The 17,102-nt window shown below is 43.1% G+C and overlaps 1 protein-coding gene across 2 annotated transcripts in view; it reads left to right on the forward strand.

The window, feature by feature from the left end:
* LOC141085814 (putative ferric-chelate reductase 1) overlaps window positions 1-17,102 on the forward strand; it is a 36,347-nt gene that overhangs the window by 5,766 nt on the left and 13,479 nt on the right. For both annotated transcript variants that reach the window (XM_073571384.1, XM_073571383.1), the window contains exons 3-14: window positions 101-237; window positions 2,011-2,105; window positions 4,139-4,295; window positions 6,492-6,674; window positions 6,844-6,942; window positions 7,566-7,713; window positions 7,795-7,908; window positions 8,543-8,658; window positions 10,363-10,449; window positions 11,290-11,387; window positions 12,392-12,450; window positions 15,154-15,294. In XM_073571384.1, coding sequence (XP_073427485.1) covers window positions 101-237; window positions 2,011-2,105; window positions 4,139-4,295; window positions 6,492-6,674; window positions 6,844-6,942; window positions 7,566-7,713; window positions 7,795-7,908; window positions 8,543-8,658; window positions 10,363-10,449; window positions 11,290-11,387; window positions 12,392-12,450; window positions 15,154-15,294 — 1,434 coding nt within the window. The remainder of the gene's footprint in view (window positions 1-100; window positions 238-2,010; window positions 2,106-4,138; window positions 4,296-6,491; window positions 6,675-6,843; window positions 6,943-7,565; window positions 7,714-7,794; window positions 7,909-8,542; window positions 8,659-10,362; window positions 10,450-11,289; window positions 11,388-12,391; window positions 12,451-15,153; window positions 15,295-17,102) is intronic.

The following is a 17,102-nucleotide window of genomic DNA, read 5'->3' on the forward strand; positions in this document are numbered from 1 at the left end:
ATTTTATTCATCGTCTATTGTCCAATTTTATTCAATACCATAATTGGCTGATGCCGAAAACTAACATACTGTTTTTGTTTTTTTTTTTTCTTTTTGCCAGTGACTTTGTCTGGAGATCGCTTTTCTGGATTTTTAATTCAGGCTCGAAATGCGAATAATTTAGACGGTGATGCCGTGGGCTCCTTCTCTTTAATTGACAGTCAAGTTTCACAACTTTTGAAATGTGGAAGCTTACCGGTATAGTTACTTACACTTCATAAGAAATAGAAAACCTTGGAGAATGACAAACATTTTAAAGGGAATCTGTCGCCCTATAAGATGCGGCCACCGACATCAGGGGCTTATCTACAGCTTTCTGTAATGCTGTAGTTAAGCCCCCGATGAAACCTGAAAGAGAAGAAGAACAAGTTATATTATACTCACCAGGGGGCACGGTCCGGTCCGGGTCCTCCCATCTTCTAGCGATGTCGTCGTCCTCCTCCTTGCTCCTCCCTCGGCTCCGGCACACGTGTACTTTATCTGCCCTGTTGAGGGCAGAGTAAAGTACTGCAGTGCACAGGCGCCGGGAAAGGTCAGAGAGGTCTGGCGTCTGCACACTGCGGTACTCTGCTCTGCCCTCAACAGGGCAGATAAAGTACACGTGCGCCGAAGCCAAGGGAGAAGCAAGGAGGAGGACGTCATCGTATGAAGATGGGAGGCGTTGGACCGGATCGCGACACCCACCGCACCGGACCAAGCCCCCCCGGTGAGTATAATCTAACGTGTTTTTCTTACCTTTCAGGTTACATTGGGGGCTTATCTACAGCATTACAGAATGCTGTAGATAAGCCCCTGATGGCGGTGCCGGCAGCTGATAGGGCTAAAATGGGCTGACCGATTCTCTTTTAATGTTGTACACTAGAGAAGAGTTGACCTAGCAAAAAAGTTAATTTGCCCGTGTGTGAAGAGTTTCTTGGGAAGATCAGTCAGCAATAAACTTATTCTACACAAATTTAATGTTCCTTATTATGCTATGGGGCCTCTCCAGATCCCAGAGCATAATATACAGTAGATGTTAAAATTAATAAAAATTCTTACTCTTCTCACCGTTCACCTTTCCGGGGCCCCTCACCATCACCCTTCCGATCTTCTTCACATCTTCTCATCCTTGCTGCAAGTACTCAAATTCCCAAGACCCTCACATAGAGCTGGGACTGATGAGACTGGAGACAGTTCTGTGCAAGCGTACGCAAGTTCATGATGTCCCAAGTTGGCTGTGACCTTGCGTATACATACAGAAAACCATCCCAAGCTTCATCAGAGCTGGAAGCCCCAGCTCAGTGAGAGCAAACTGGGGGTTTTGGTGCAGAAGATGCCAAAAAGACTGTAAGGAGCTTAGAGGCCAGAGTTGAACTGTGACTATAAGGGTTTTTTTTTTTTTTTTTTACCTTTTGAAGACCCTTTACAGTTCAGAGAGATGGCATCCATCAGCTGGCATTTTGCTAAATCTGTGCAGAAGAGTTGCCAAAAAATCTGCGTTTTGGCGAATGAAAATTGTAATAGAATTGATTCCACTCAAATGTATTTGCTCATTTCTTTTGTAGAGTTTATTACATTTTTTTTTTTACCGCCGCCTTTCCATTTTGTTTATATCCTAAGCAGATGCTCCATTTTCACCAGACAGCTATATTCTGTATATCCGTGACGTGTTATGAGTTGATTACAATGACGCTGACATTGATACAGCTGCACCGAGCTTTATTACAGAGCTCAGATGCAGCCGGTCTGGGACCTTGTAGCAGAATTTTTGCTGTAAGCCACTGTTTCAATAGAAACACAAGATTTTTGTAACAAAAATTGCTAAAGACCACTTTAACTGCAATGAATTGTGCAGACGTTACGAAGGGTGATGCTTTCCTGACTCCAGAAGGCCGGGAAGTGGCGTCCTTCGCAGTTCCCCCCGATCAAATTGGCTTACTAGTCTGCATGGATTTTATTCTGGCTCGTGTAACCCAATGCTTCTCTTTCCAGGGCTCCGCTGTCAGTCAGACCAACAAGAGGAGAAAAGAACAGGTTGAATTCTATTGGATCGCCCCCAGCGCCGGCCCGCAGCATATCCAGTTCCTGTACGTCGTCATGTTCACAGCACAGGCCACTGTACATTTTCACTTGCACTCACCTGTCGCTTTATATTTTATGCTTTTCAGTGTAGCGCATAAATATTCATGATAGAATTTTGTACCCAAAATGTTTTACCAGATTCCAAAACTGAGTTTTCTACAGCTGGACCCATGATGGTTAACATCCTTCTGAGATGTTGGTTTTGGAAAAGTCAGATCCTCTTGTCATTTACTTGTATTCACAGAATATCAATCCTTTAACCCCTGTCACACTATATGACTGATGTATACATGGATCGGGGTGCTTGGAGCAGGCTCAGGAGCTGCACCCGCTCTGCATATGGCGGGCGTCAGCTGTGTTGTCCAGCTGGCATTTGACACTAACCATTTACTGTGGTCAACCCCTTGAATGGTCTGCCTGTGACATCGCAGGGTGCCTATGGATTGCCATGACATTTGTAGGCCTATGCCATAATGGAAAACAGAAGGTCAGATTCCCAAATCACAAATCCAATATTATTTTTTAACAAAGTTCAAAAATTTGGGCAGTAATGTAAAATAATGTCAATCAAAACTACAACTCAACCCAGCGCAAATGCTATGTCGGTGGTAAAAAGAAAAGGCTCCTTGAAGAAGGGGAACCTATGATAGACTTCTGCCTCCTTAAGGGGGTCGACGTGCCTGTTTAGCATTTCACCGATGGGCATTTACATTAAGCAAAAAAATATATTTTTGTCTTTTATAATCATTGTGATTTGCTTTGGCGTCAGGTCATTTGTTCCCCTGTGTATAATCAGTATTCTATTAGTTAATTTTGGAGACGCGGATTCTTTTCCAGAAAGCGGCCGGGCTTCTCCTTTTACCGACAGATCAATTGTTAACATTTACAAGTGGATGAGGGATTTGGAGGCCGCATTCTTCCCGAGCTCGGCGAATGCTGCTCTCGCTGGATCTGGAAATACTTGTTTATCAGCACGCTGTAACAAACCTGTATTATACAAGTCAGAGGGATTAAAGAAGTCTCTGCCAAGAAATAATAATCAATTCTTTATACACTTCCGGGCAATGTAGAAAACTGTCTCCAACATATCACCTTATTACGCTATAAGACCAGTGCTCTGAGCGAGGTTTATTCAGGCAAAAAGAAGTCTCCTAGGCGTTTAAATCTGTTAAGAAAGTAGGACTTTTTTTTTTTTTATCGCCACTCGCCTGGAAGGAGTTCAGGCCGCTCTGTGGTCTGCACTGATGCAGAAAGAGGAGACATCACTGTTCCGTCAGCAGCAGAACCGCTGTGCTCTGATCGGCTGCAGCGGTCAGATGACTTGATCACAGCATCACTGGATATTTTTGGGATGGCTCGCCGCTCGAGTCGCTTGAATGCTGCTCCCAGTTTTTGGCCGCAGCGGTTCTGCTGACGGAGCGGTGAAGTCTTCCCTTCCTGAGACATTGCAGACCACAGAGCAGCCTGTGCTGGATCCTGATGGGTGTCACTAGGTGATTATCACCTTTATTTTTTATTTTTTTGTAGCTCCCTCAATAAGGAACAGGCTGCCAGAACCCCTGGCGATCAGTAATTGGGTAAAGCTGCTATCACTTGCCGATATGTGAAGTTCATTGAATATTTAATACCTGGTTGGGCCAAGCTGCTTATTTTCTCCATGACACTTATGCCTAATTCATCTTCTATGTGTAACCTTTTATACTCCATAAACTCCCTTAGGTTAGAAATGACAAGTCGTAATTGTAACCGTGACCCCTGCAATGCTTCTACTACAGTGTATGTGACCACTGCAGCCAATCACTGCCAATGTAGATGCCCAGTGATTGGCTGAAACAGTCCTGTGCGCTGTAGTCCTGTCATTGCTGTCGCCCATTAGCGTGCTTTAGTCCCTCATGTTCTCATCTGTGACATAATGATAAATGTGCCCAATCTTTGTTTTTTTATCTAGGATTTTGTCACACTACGTATTTTTGTTTTTGTACTGGTTTAATTCCCTGCATGTTACTTAACCATAACGTTTTCTTTTTTTATGTCCTAGAGCCACTGTCGTTGAAAAATATGCAATTTACTGGGTGAAGATTCCAGGACCAATTATTTCTCAATCTGGTTTTCTACTCGTCTCCAGTAAACCACAGAATGTTGTGCCGTCAGTTGTGCCGCCAGCCGTGCCATCAGCGTCATTACTGACCGAGGGGGTAATACAGGCTGCTAGTTGTTGTTGTTGTTTTTGAGCCCCCCATTCCTGTGAGATCACAAGCTGACTGGTTAGTCGCTGAAACGATTCCATTTTTATTTTTTATTTTTTGTACAGGACTATCTTTATAGTCTTGGTCTCTTCCATTGTAGGCCACACAAACATTACTCCTGCCATCTAATTGATAAAAACATTACCGGATTCCAAACGCACCACGTTACAAGCTATGGGTGTCCGATTGATCGATATTTGACTGCATTATAAATCGGCGCAGGATTATGGCTTCTGTAATAAATGGAGGCTCTTGCACCAGTGAGAACATTGTGTAAAGCAGCTTTACTGTGTAAGGCCGGTTTCACATTTGCGCTTTATGGCGCTGCGATGGCCTGCGCACGGCGGCCGCTAAGCCCCCCCCCCGCCGGCTCCCTGCCCGCCCCATCCGGTCATCGCCGCCTACTAGCGCACATGGACGCTTGCGATCTGCGCACCCCAGCTTTAGCATAGGGTGCGCACATCGTGCGCTGGCCGGATTTTGCCGTGCGCTGCGCACTTTTGAAGGTGCGCCAAAATGCAACATGCTGCGTTCGGCGCACACGGGCGCACCTTCAAAAGTGCGCAGCGCATGGCAAAATCCTGCCAGCGCACGATCTGCGCACCCGTCGCAGCGCCATAAAGCGCAAATGTGAAACCGGCCTAAGCCAGTATATAGGGGGTCATGATCATGTGAAAATCAGATACACTGGATGGCCGAATAATTATTATATTAATATAATTTTCATTTAATTATTTTGTTTTTTTTCCTAAAACTTTGTATTCTAACTTCTGTGAAGGGACTTTTTTTTTTTTTTTTTACATTTCAACCATTCGATACTTGTGACCTTCCTTTAGGTATAAGACTACCATTTAGACTATGAATGGATAAATCTGGTTATACACATGTTCATATCGTTACCAATAATCATTTTGTCTATAATCATTTGCTTGATGTGAAATATTTGACCATCGAGCCCAATCATTCAGACGTAAAGTTTTTCAGATGACTTCGATAAACCCAAGAATTGTAGAATTTACATTTTTATCAATAACACTACACTTCCCACGATGCATGCAAAGGCGTGTCATTATAAACCCCCAAATTATAATTATTCTCCTTTTTTCAAAAAAATTTTTTTGTCTTCTTTAATCTAAAGAAATGCTAAAGCCCTTATGGAAGCGCTGATCATTGAATTCCTGGCAAACCATTTACTATCTAATTATTTGCTATCAATTTTAAAGAACTTGAATTTTTTTTATTTTTATATTAAAAAATGAAAATGCAGCTGTCGCATTTAATAAAAAAAATTTTGACACGATAGCCTAAGGCAGTGTTCACAAGTTGTGTTTTTTTTTTTTTGCAGCTTTTGTTTTTTTTTAAATGCAAATTTTAAGCTGCTTATGAGAAGCTGGTTTTGCGTAAGTTTTTCCTTCGTTTTTGTCAGGGTACATTTGTCTCCTGTGCATGCTGATAAAGTGAGTGCATAAAAAAAAAAATCTGATTCGACTTCATCAGGTTTTGGCACCAAGAACGCAAATAAAATCCGGATGCCTGCCTTTTTTGCATCGTTTTTTGCACTACCCGTTGCTTTTAATTGGGTGAAAAACGCTGAAAGAAGTGACATGCTGTATGTTGCAGAAACGCAGCTGTCAGGAAAAATAAAAAACGCAAGGTGTGTGCATGAGATTTCTGAAGTCTCATAGACTTTTCTGGTGCTGTGCTGCATTGCCTGTTTTTCTGGTTGCAGAAGACTTGAACTGAGAGTTCCTGAGTGTACCCGTTCTGATGGTTGGGTTTACAACTTTTAGCTTCCTGAGCTGCTCAAAGCTTACTTATTAACACAAAGTTCACTTCAACCTTCTAAATCTCAGAAGAAAAAAGTTTAAGGGTTACAAACTCTTCCATTGAAATGAGCTCGCTGATGGATTCTCAGCCCACTCTCTGCTGCCAGCAGAATAGATGGTGAAATTCAGACTCCAGATTTCAAATGGGGCAAAAGTTTTAACTAAACAAAAAAATAAAAAATTTCAGCACAAAATTAATGACTTTAAGAAATATAAATGCCCCCAAATGAGTTTGTATCCTTTCATCCAGTCAATAGAATAAATGTTTCAACCTTCTGTGGGGGATGGAAAATAATCTTACAGTTTATTGTATTTGCAGGTCAGCTCATCCGGATGTGGAAGCAACAAGTTCTGTGTCAGGAGCCCCATATCGTGCGATCCTCAGCGTGATCTGCACTGCTTCTTCCTGTCCTTCAGGAGAGAAGGCGACTCCATCCTGATTGAGATGAGTGGACCAGTAAAAGGATACTTGTCTTTTGCCTTATCCCATGACCAGTGGATGGTGAGTATCACCAGGTGTTTGCTACCTAATCTGATAACCGCAGGATGTAGAGACACAGACCCTGATTCCAGCGATGCGTCACTTACTTTACTTGGTTGCTGCAGGTTTGATTAAAACAGGTTTTATCTGTACATGCTGTAATAGTTTGATGTTTTTGGTTTTTTCCTAGGGGGATGATGATGTTTACCTGTGTGTGATTAATCAGCAAACTGTCACGATAAACCCTGGATACTTTCGAGGACGCAAACATCCAGATGTGGCATCGTCGGTAATTACAGAAAATCATGAAATCGCAACATAAACTTTCAGAATGTAGTTTCATAAGGCAGAAAGTTGGAATGCTAGTTTTAAAAGCTTTAAATTACCCATCAAGCCTTCTTGGCAAATGATGCAATGATTCTGTATTGTAGAAGGGGTATTACTGTTTTGCTCCTGACGCTTTTTGTAAATTCTTTAAAGGGATTGTTTCATCAGAAAGTTACCTATTTTTAATTCAGGTTTTTATCTCGCATGCATTTTTTTTTTTTTATGTTTTTTGCAACGTTTTTAATCCGCTAAGATACAGATTTGCTTAGAAAGTTTTGCAACTGAAAATTGATTCCATTAAAGGAGGAGTTAGGTGAAGAGTAAGTCAAGTCACCAATCCCAAGTATAAATGATAACTGATGAGGGTCCGACTGCTTGGACCCCCACTGATTGGTAGAATAAGGCATATTTCTCTATCGCTTGATTGGGGGACACAGCTAAACATGGTCTCTGTGTCCCCCAAGAAGGCTCCGAGAAACAGATTTTTCGGTAAGCAACCCAAAAATCCTGTTTTATCCCGGTTATAGTATATGAATCTATGGAAAGTGCATTCTGATCTGTGTTCCAATATGATTTTTACTCCAGAACGTTCTGCGGGACATGGCATGGAGGATAGAAGATGGAATTCTTCAATGTTCTTTCCGGAGAAATATCCGCATTCCTGACTCTCAAGAGCGATATCCACTGGACAGCCATCATTATATATTTGTGGCTGATGGTGATGCTGAAGATGGTATATCAATACTCTAAATTCTAAATACAGTATCACTTTATTTTTAAAATGGCGAATTAATTATTTTTTTTTAAATGTAAGGACACATTCACAGACATCAACGCCAGCCTCTTATAACCAGCAAAATGTACAACGTTGCTGAATCTAACGAGGACGTCGGTGGGTCACGATCCCCTCTGCTCATTAAATTCCATGGTAAATAGACTTTTTTTTTTTTTTTTTTTTTTTTTTCCTGTAGGGTTTTTTCTTTTTGATAATGCAAATTATTGACTTGCCGCAAACAACTTTGGTATTAATGGTTAGGCCAAGTGGACTGTTAGTCAGCGGTGACGGAGTAGCATTTGCTGCAGGTTATTGCTTTAGCTGATATTACAGCATCATCCGCACATGGCGTTCGTTTCCACCAGGATTAGTACGTTTCCATTACCTTTTAGCCCTGGGAATAGTGTTAGTCTGGCTATTCTGTCCAGTCTAAAAGAACAAAACAACCCTGACATGACGTCTGTTATGATCCTTTGCAAAAAGGTTCAAAATGGTTGTATTCCTATTTATCAAGGATGCAGTAAACAGCTGTATCCCTCCTCTCATTCCACTTAATACTGCCCTATCCAAGGTTCTAAAGAGGAGTTTAGTCTTATCCTGGGCAAAAATAAGTCCAGTCTTCAGCTGTCCTGTAAGTAGACTGGGCTTCTCATAGGTGACTGGTCAGACCCTATTGTCGCACATACATGAGACCGTCCTGTCTGACTCTGCGCCGCATCTGTCGGGTCACATCTTAATATTGCTATCCGCCGTCATTCACCTGTACTTGTTCTGCTCACCTTGTCAGGTGCTATGATGTTCGTTGCCTGGATGACTACAGTCAGTATCGGTGTCCTTGTGGCTCGATTCTTCAAGCCTGTCTGGCCAACATCTACTCTGTGTGGGGAGAAAATTTGGTTCCAGGTATTTTCTGCTTTTTAAAATTACCTTGTAAGGCTGTGTTCACATGTTGCGTTTTTGCTTTTTTTTTTTTCTTGGCAGGCAAAATCTGCTCTCTTGGCAGTTTTTGTTGTCTCGAGCATGCTGATGAAGTTTAGTGCACCCCCCCAAGATGATAAAAAGAAAAACATTATGCAACATCCTTAGGTTTTTCCAACCAATAAACACAGACAAATCTACTATGCGGTTTTTGTTGCATTTTTGCACTTACCTAAGGGTGAAAAAAACACTGAAAGAATTGACATGTTGCATTTCGCAAAAAACGCAGCAGTTTTCCAGATCAGTCAGGAAAAGAAAAACGATGAAATCTCAGCCTTTGCTGTTACTGTAAAATACAGCTTAAAATTTGCTTAAAAAGTAGCAAAAACGCAACATGTGAACATAATATATTGTGAGTAACAAAGTTGTCACTCACTTTGATCCTACAGATTATATTATAAAAACTACATATTATCTCTCCGAGAAGTAAGGAAAACTCTCACAAGCACAACTAAGTGGAGGCAGCTACCTTATACAATAAGACAGTGTTCATATGTCCAACAGTCCTCTATTTGAAACTGATCTGTCAGAACATTTTTTTTTTCTTTGTCCAACTTAAGGGAACCTGTCAGCAGTTTTCACCTTTCAGGGCTGATATACAGCATTTTATAATGCTGTATATCTGCCCCCAACCCAACCTGGAAGAGAAGAAAGATAACTTACCTGTGGTGCGGTCCGGGTCCGATGGGTGTCGCAGGTTTCGGAGCCTCATGCTTCATCGCTCCCCGGCATTGCGCTCCTGTGCTGATATACTTATCTGCCCTGTTAAGGGCAAAGCAAAGTACAGCAGTGCGCAGGCGCCGGGGAAGGTCAGAGAGGCTCAGCGCCTGCGCACTGTAGTCCTTTGCTCTGCCCTCAGCAGGGCAGATAAGTAAATCTGCGCAGGAGCACAATGCCGAGGAGAGTATGCGGATGACGCAGGGACGCTTCATCCACATGAAGGAGGACGGGGTTCGTAAGAAAATGTGAGGCACCAGACCAGCGACACGCCTCATACCAGACCGCCACGCAGGTGAGTATAATAAGTTATTTTTCTTCTCTTCCAGGTCAGGTTGGGGGCAGATATAAATATAATATAATGCTGTATATGCGCCCTGAAAGGTGATGGCCGTTCTCTTGGACAAGACTTCTGAGACACATACATAGTCCCCATCCAGCTTTTCAAAGTTTATGCACCCTGAAGAGCTGCAAAGCGTCAGAGTAATATAGAACATAAATGACTGCCATAATGCTGCCAGTGTCTGATTTCATGCTTACTATGGTACTGACATCTGAAGTCCGGCATCACACATGCGAGGAATACGGCCGAGTCTCGCATGTTAATACCCGGCACTGCCGCCAGCACTCGGACAGGAGCGTGTGGCTCATGTATTGCTATGTGGCCGTACACTCTGATCCGAGTGCTGGCGACAGTGTCAGGTATTAATATGCGAGACTTGGCCGTATTCCTCACATGTGCGATCCCGGCCTAAATCTCCTGCCAGGTTCCCTTTACTTTATTGCTCGTTGCTGATTTTCTTATCACCAAGGTAAAATGGTCAACTGCAGTGTAGAAAAGAAAAATGTTATCCAGATGAAAGCACTTTGCTCAGTCTTTAGCCATTTAAGTGTTTTTCTTTCCTTCCTGAGGTGCATCGTATCCTAATGGTCACCACAGTATTACTCACAGTTTTGGCCTTTGTGCTGCCATTTTTATACCGCGGATACTGGAGTACTGTAAGTAAACTGCATCCTGCACTGGCGGAATAGCTTTAATTGCATGCATCAATGTTGGACAACCTTTTAGAATGTCAGCTTGGCTTTGTATCTTTTTATTATTCTCATTAAACTGGCTCTCATGTGTCACATGTGCTTTGCACAACACTGCTACACTACTTTTTTTTTTTTTTTTTTTTTTAAATCCATCCCTTGTTTTGGCTGTAAAAAATTACAAAAGCTGCGTTGTGTAGAGCACATGTGGAAACGATGTTTTAATAAGGTTATGCCAGGTTCACATTGCGTTTAACCAGCCCGTTCAATGCATAGCGCTATACCCGCTAGCGTAGATGATTCATCTGTGCTAGCGGTGACGGAGCCTCAGACGCTGCAGCCCGCTTCAGAGGCTCCGTCACTGAATGACGGCACGTCGCGCACGCATGCCGCTTTACGGCATGCGTCGCGATGCGCCCGACAATGGGGCTCTATGGCTGCGTTAACGGACTGCCTAAATGTAATGTGAACCCAGCCTTACCTAGAATTTTCAAGCCATTAGATCTGATTCACGTCACTGAAATAATGCAGTGTGTCTACTATTTTTAAGTCACTCTAACCCTTTCAAACCTAGTTCTCACATACTTCATGTGTTTAAAGGGTTTTTCACTTGCTGCTGCCAATCGCTGAGCTCACCAGCTCTGACCTCCACCGATCTAATAGTGATGCCTTATCCTTTGCATAGGCCATCAGTCTTGGCGAACACCAAGTATTCTCACAAGGATTATTGGTTCGCCATGTCTGGTCAATCATCGCACAAATTACATGGAGCTTTTCTAATTCTGTATTGTCTTCTGCTTCTTGCAGCGGGCCGGTTATCATCCCTATTTAGGCTGTATAGTCTTGGCCTTGGCAGTTCTTCAGCCGATAATCGCAGTTTTCAGGCCTCCACCCTGCAGCCACAGGTATGAAATCCTATAGCAATCGCTTAACTTAATATATGATGGAACTTGTACCCTCTTACTGCTCTCCTTCTTGCCAGCTTTTTTTTTTTTTCTTCCCTTTTTCCCAAGAGTCATAACTTTATTTTTCCAACAACATATTTCATATTTGTATGAGGGAAAAAATTCCAGGTACGATGAATTGGTGAGAGGGAGAGAAAAGGCAAAAATACATTTTTTTTTTTTTTTTTTTTTTTTTTTTTTTTGGGGGGGGGGGGAAATGGTGTTCTTTGCAGTGAAAATAAATAACCTGGTAGTATAATTGTTGTGATTTGACCCTCCTAGCGTTTTTTTTGTGCTCTTTGACAACATAAACTACATTGAGGTATATAATTAATATGATTTTTATTTATTTATTTATTTATTTTTTTACTGTTTTGGTCCCCTAGGCTTACTCAAAGTCCTAGTTAGTGTTAAACTGTAGAGCAGCTCAGTGCTGCACATGCTGTTGCTGCCTATGCAGAGCGCAGCAGGTGAGATGAGTGTAACATTGTCTGATGTGCTGTTCATTACCACGAGTTTGGTCAGCCCGCCAGACTTTGGGCAGGCACCCATTGTGCCCAGATATCACGCCACTCAAGCTGCTGCTCAGTGCATTGGCTTTCTTGCTCATTTATGGATAGAAGAGGCACAAAATTTGAAGCTCCCTATAAATTTGTGTCTGTGGTGACCCCCTTATGGTGCACCACTGGTTTCCACACGTGCCATAAGTGGTGATGTGAAATGTGATATAAGTCAGCGGGGATATAATGGATCGGGTGCCCAGGATGACATTGGACACCAATGACGACCATTGCCCCATGCTTACTAAAGCGAAGAAATAAAGGGCAAGCTAGATATAAATGTAGCAGCTTTGTGTTTTAGTAAATGATGTTTTTATGGAATCCAAAGAGCTTTTAGTGGTTTGTGTTTTAAGACTCATTATTTCAGCACTGCTATATGTAATAAACTGATACATTTCCGAATAGGAGGCCATTATTTAACTGGGCGCACTGGGGAACTGGCACAATTGCAAGAATAATTGCAGGTAAGTTACTTTTTAGAATTTGTGGGTTTATGGTCCCGCGGCTACACTTGTGTTCATGGCTGAGAAAATAGTTCTTCTGTTTTCACATTTTTTTTCTATTAAAAGAAAAAGTAATTAAAAATATTCATTTGAGCCAAAATAATATACAATAGTTTTTTTGATGTGTAATTACGTATGTGTATTGAATGTACTTAGTCTCAAGGAGGTTTATTAACTTACACTCCTATAGCCGGTCCATGCAATATACCCAATCTGTGTGATCCGGGAGGGTCCAGGCGAGCTATGTTTCTTCAGGTCGACAGATGCAATCAAAACCACCATAATTAATAAATTGGGAGAGCGCTGGGCAGGGTAGACAACCAGTGCGAAATACCCAAGTTGTTTACTTGCTCTCTGGTTGATTTACTATTAGGTCATGAGAACATGGTCTACGTTGGCTGAATGTTTTGACCTAATCTCTGTGAACCCGACGAGTAGTTTTCCAAAAAGAGTCCTTACCCCGTTTTATTACAACAGTTACATGCAAGCATTTTGCCATGTAATGGTTAAAGGGAATCTGTCACCCTATTTTTCGCCTATCAGCTGCCGGCACCGACATCAGGGGCTTATCTACAGCATTCTGTAATGCTATAGAGAAGTCCCTGATGTAACCTGAAAGATAAGAAAAATTAGTTATATTATACTCACCGGGGGGCCTCCCATCTTCTAACGGTGACGTCCTCTTCTTTGCTACCTGTCGTGGCTCCTGCGCAGGCGCACTGCTCTGCCCTGTTGAGGGCAGAGCAGAATACTGCAGTGCGCAGGCGCCAGACCTCTCCCGACACCTGCGCACTGTAGGACTCTGCTCTGCCCTCAACAGGGCAGAGCAGTGCGCCTGCGCAGGAGCCGTGACAGGAAGGAAAGAAGAGGACATCACCGTTAGAAGATGGGAGACACCGGACCACGACACCCATCGGACCCGAACCGGACCGTGCCCCCCGGTGAGTAGAATATAACTAGTTTTTCTTATCTTTCAAGTTACATCGGGGGCTTATCTACAGCATTACAGAATGTTGTAGATAAGCCCCTGATGTCGGTGCCAGCAGCTGAGAGGTGAAAGATAGGGTGACAGAATCACTTTAAAGCACCACGCCGTGTTTTTTTTTTTCCTTCACAACTGGAGTGGTGCTTTGAATGGAAGGTTCTTGCATTTAGTCTCATACTTGCCTGTCACCGGCAGTTTGTGACCTGCTGGATCGATCCGGTGTTTGCTGCAGTGAGCCGGAGGTTACTCTTCACTGTAAGGCTGAGAATCAGACTTACATTGCGAGCTTGTGACGAAACTCAGGACTTACGGAGAATCAGAAGTTGCGGTCAAATGATTGCACCGAGGGACCTGAGCGGCGCTGAGAAAAGGTGAAGACGCTGGGCGGTGTGTTATAAGATCAGCTGCAGGGACCTTGCATTAGAGACACTACTCCAGTGCTGAAAAAAATCACTAACAAATGCTGAAGTGCTTCTTTGATATCAAGTTAGAAGCTGTGACACACTGATGAAAAGTTGTCAGAATCCAATGATGTTACCAGGATTGGGACTCTTGTGTTTATGGGGGAACCTACTGACTCTCCCTCAACAGAAGATGACTAGGGATGAGCGAATCGCATCAGATATGAGCTTATCTCAATAGCTGCATCAGGAACCCGGATACCTGAAGCGCTCCTGATCAGCTGTTCGCCACCGCAGCTGCATGTGTCGTGGCTGTGTGACAGTCATAACACATGCATAGACAGCCTGTTTGTTGGGCTCTCCATGCACCTGTAGTGACTGTCACAGCCGCGACACATGCAGCTGAGGCACCGAATTAGTCTCAAACTTTGCATCAATCTGTAAAAATCCATCTTGGTCAAGACAATGCCAGTAAGGAGCACATGACACCGTGCATAGTGAGACACACACCGAATTATGCAAGCTTTACCTAATTGCATTGCTGGGTTCACAGCCACGCTGCTCAGTATTGCTGTATAAAGCCATGTGTACCTTTTGTCTGTGTGCTGCACCGAGGGGGAAAACCATGAATCCCTGTGTGTGCTATGTATGGGAGATATCCTAGCAGCTTATCTGTCCACAATGTCAAAAAAAAGAAAATTTACAGATGGAGGCTGCAGAGGGGAGAACTGATGACAATGCAGAATACAGTTGCTGTTATTCCTGATGTACACACACAGGACAGCTTATTCTGAAAATTTACCTGAAACAACAGTTTTGGCATTAAAATACTAACAATGATTTACAAAGTCCGTATTCTGTCCCCTCAATTCCTCTCTGACCTAATTACCCACTACATCTCCCCACTTGTAATCTGTGTTCCCCTCTTGTCTGCTTCTCACACAACCCTCTGCAATGTTTCTCCCGTGCTTCCCGTGTTTTCTAGCACTCGCTACCCCTGCAGGTCAATCTGTCCCACTTTGGAAGCCTGCAATCTATAATAACCCTGCTGCCAGCACACTGCCATATCAGCTGCTGTTATTCCCTGTAGACTGTAAGCCCTCATGGGCAGGGTCCTCCCTCTGTCACTGACCTAGATGGGTTTATTTGTACTTGTATACTACCTTATGTATTAAGTCACTCCTGGTTTTCTCATGTACTGCTTCCTGGAATTATGAGTGCTTTAAAACCAAATAACGTGTACACGTGAGAATATGTGATGATTTCTTCCTCTTGCAGTGGCTGCAATATTCCTTGGTATGGACTTACAAGCGTTGGATCTACCAGACCCCTGGGACACCTACACAATGGTTGGATTTGTGCTGTGGCACGTGTCTGTAGACATCTTGCTGGAGGTTCACGGCTTCTTTCTGCAGAAGGGTAAATTGAAGTTTACCATCTCTAACGTCCAGAAACTATTTACCTGCAGATACAGGGTTAATGTGCAAGTATATAGCTTAAAGTCCTACCTTCCTTAATGGAGCAGCGGGTACAGGGAGAAAATGATCTTCTCTCCTCCCTGCAGCCGTTCACCTACAGTCATTGGTGTTATGCAAGGAGGTGATACAGTCACTATACAGTGATCACTCTAACAGCTCTGCACACATACACTGCACACTCACTGCAGAGCAGACTGTCAATCAATAGGTAGGAGATTGATTTCACACACTCGCTCTGTGGTAATGATGACTGTAGCAACGTCTTGCACCGCCCCGATGACTGAAGGCAAGTGGCTGCTGGGAGGAATAAAGTTACTTTTCTCCCTGTACCACTTCTCCAGTAAGGTAGCCAGGAATTATTTTTAACGTCATTTACCTGCAAATTAACCGTATATTAACCCCTTTCTGCCATTGGATGTACTATCCCGTCCATGTGACCTGGGACTTAAGTCCCATGGACAGGATAGTACGTCATAGCGATCAGCGGCGCTCCCGGGGGGGGGGGGGGCGCCGCTGATCGAGGCCGGGTGTCAGCTGATTATCACAGCTGACACCCGGCACTATGTGTCAGGGGCGGTCAAGGACTGCCCCTGGCACGTTAACACCTGGCACACTGCGATCAAACATGGTCACAGTGTACCGGGGGTTTAGGGAAGCATCAGCAGGGAGGGGGCTCCCTCCCTGCTCTTCCCTGAGACCCCCGGAGTAGCGCTATGTACAGCGCTGCTCTGGGGGCCTCCTTCCCTGCAGGCCCCCGGATCCAATATGGCCGCAGGGGCCTTCGAAGGTCTGCAGGGAGGCGTCTTCCTCACTGCCTGCAGAGAGCAGGGCTGAGGAAAGCCTGTCCGATAGATGATCTGACAGACTGCTGTGCAAACTGTCAGATCAGCGATCTGACATATTACAGTGATGTCCCCCCGGGACAATATAATAAAGTAAAAAAAAAAAAAAGTGTAAAAATAATTTATAAAAAATCCCTAATTAAAAAAAAAATATTCCCTAATAAATTCATTTTTTGGAAATAAAATAAACAATAAAAGTACACATATTTGGTATCGCCGCATCCGTAACGACCCGCCCTATAAAACTGTTACACTAGTTAATTCCTTTAGTGAAACCCTTAAAAAATAAAAACGAAGCAAAAAATAAAGCTTTATCATACCGCCGAACAAAAAGTGCAATAACGCGCAATCAAAAAGACTGATATAAATAACCATGGTACCGCTGAAAACGTCATCTTGTCCCGCAAAAAAACAAGCCACCACACAGCATCATCAGCGAAAAAATAAGTTATAGCTCACATAATAAAGCCATGCAAAAATGATTATTTTTTATATAAAATTGTTTTCATTGCCTAAAAGCGCCAATACATAAAAAAGATATAAATGAGGTATTGCTGTAACCGTACTGACCCGAAGAATAAAACCGCTTTATCAATTTTACCGCAGGCGGAACGGTGTAAACGCACCCCCCCAAAAGAAATTCATGAAACGCTGGTTTTTGTTCATCTGCGTCCCAAAAATCGGAATAAAAGGCGATCAAAAAATGTCACGTGACCGAAAATGGTACCAATAAAAACGTCAACGCGTCACGCAAAAAATAAGACCTCACATGACACTGTTGGTCAAAATATGGAAAAATTATGGCTCTCAAAATGTGGTGATGCAAAAACTATTTTTACAATAAAAAGCGTCTTGTAGCGTGTGACAGCTGCCAAACATTAAAGCCCGCCATAAATAGTAAATCAAA

This window comes from Dendrobates tinctorius, unplaced genomic scaffold (genome assembly GCF_039654945.1).
Source record: "Dendrobates tinctorius isolate UK_male_01 unplaced genomic scaffold, ASM3965494v1 ptg000029l, whole genome shotgun sequence".
Lineage (NCBI taxonomy): Eukaryota > Metazoa > Chordata > Amphibia > Anura > Dendrobatidae > Dendrobates > Dendrobates tinctorius.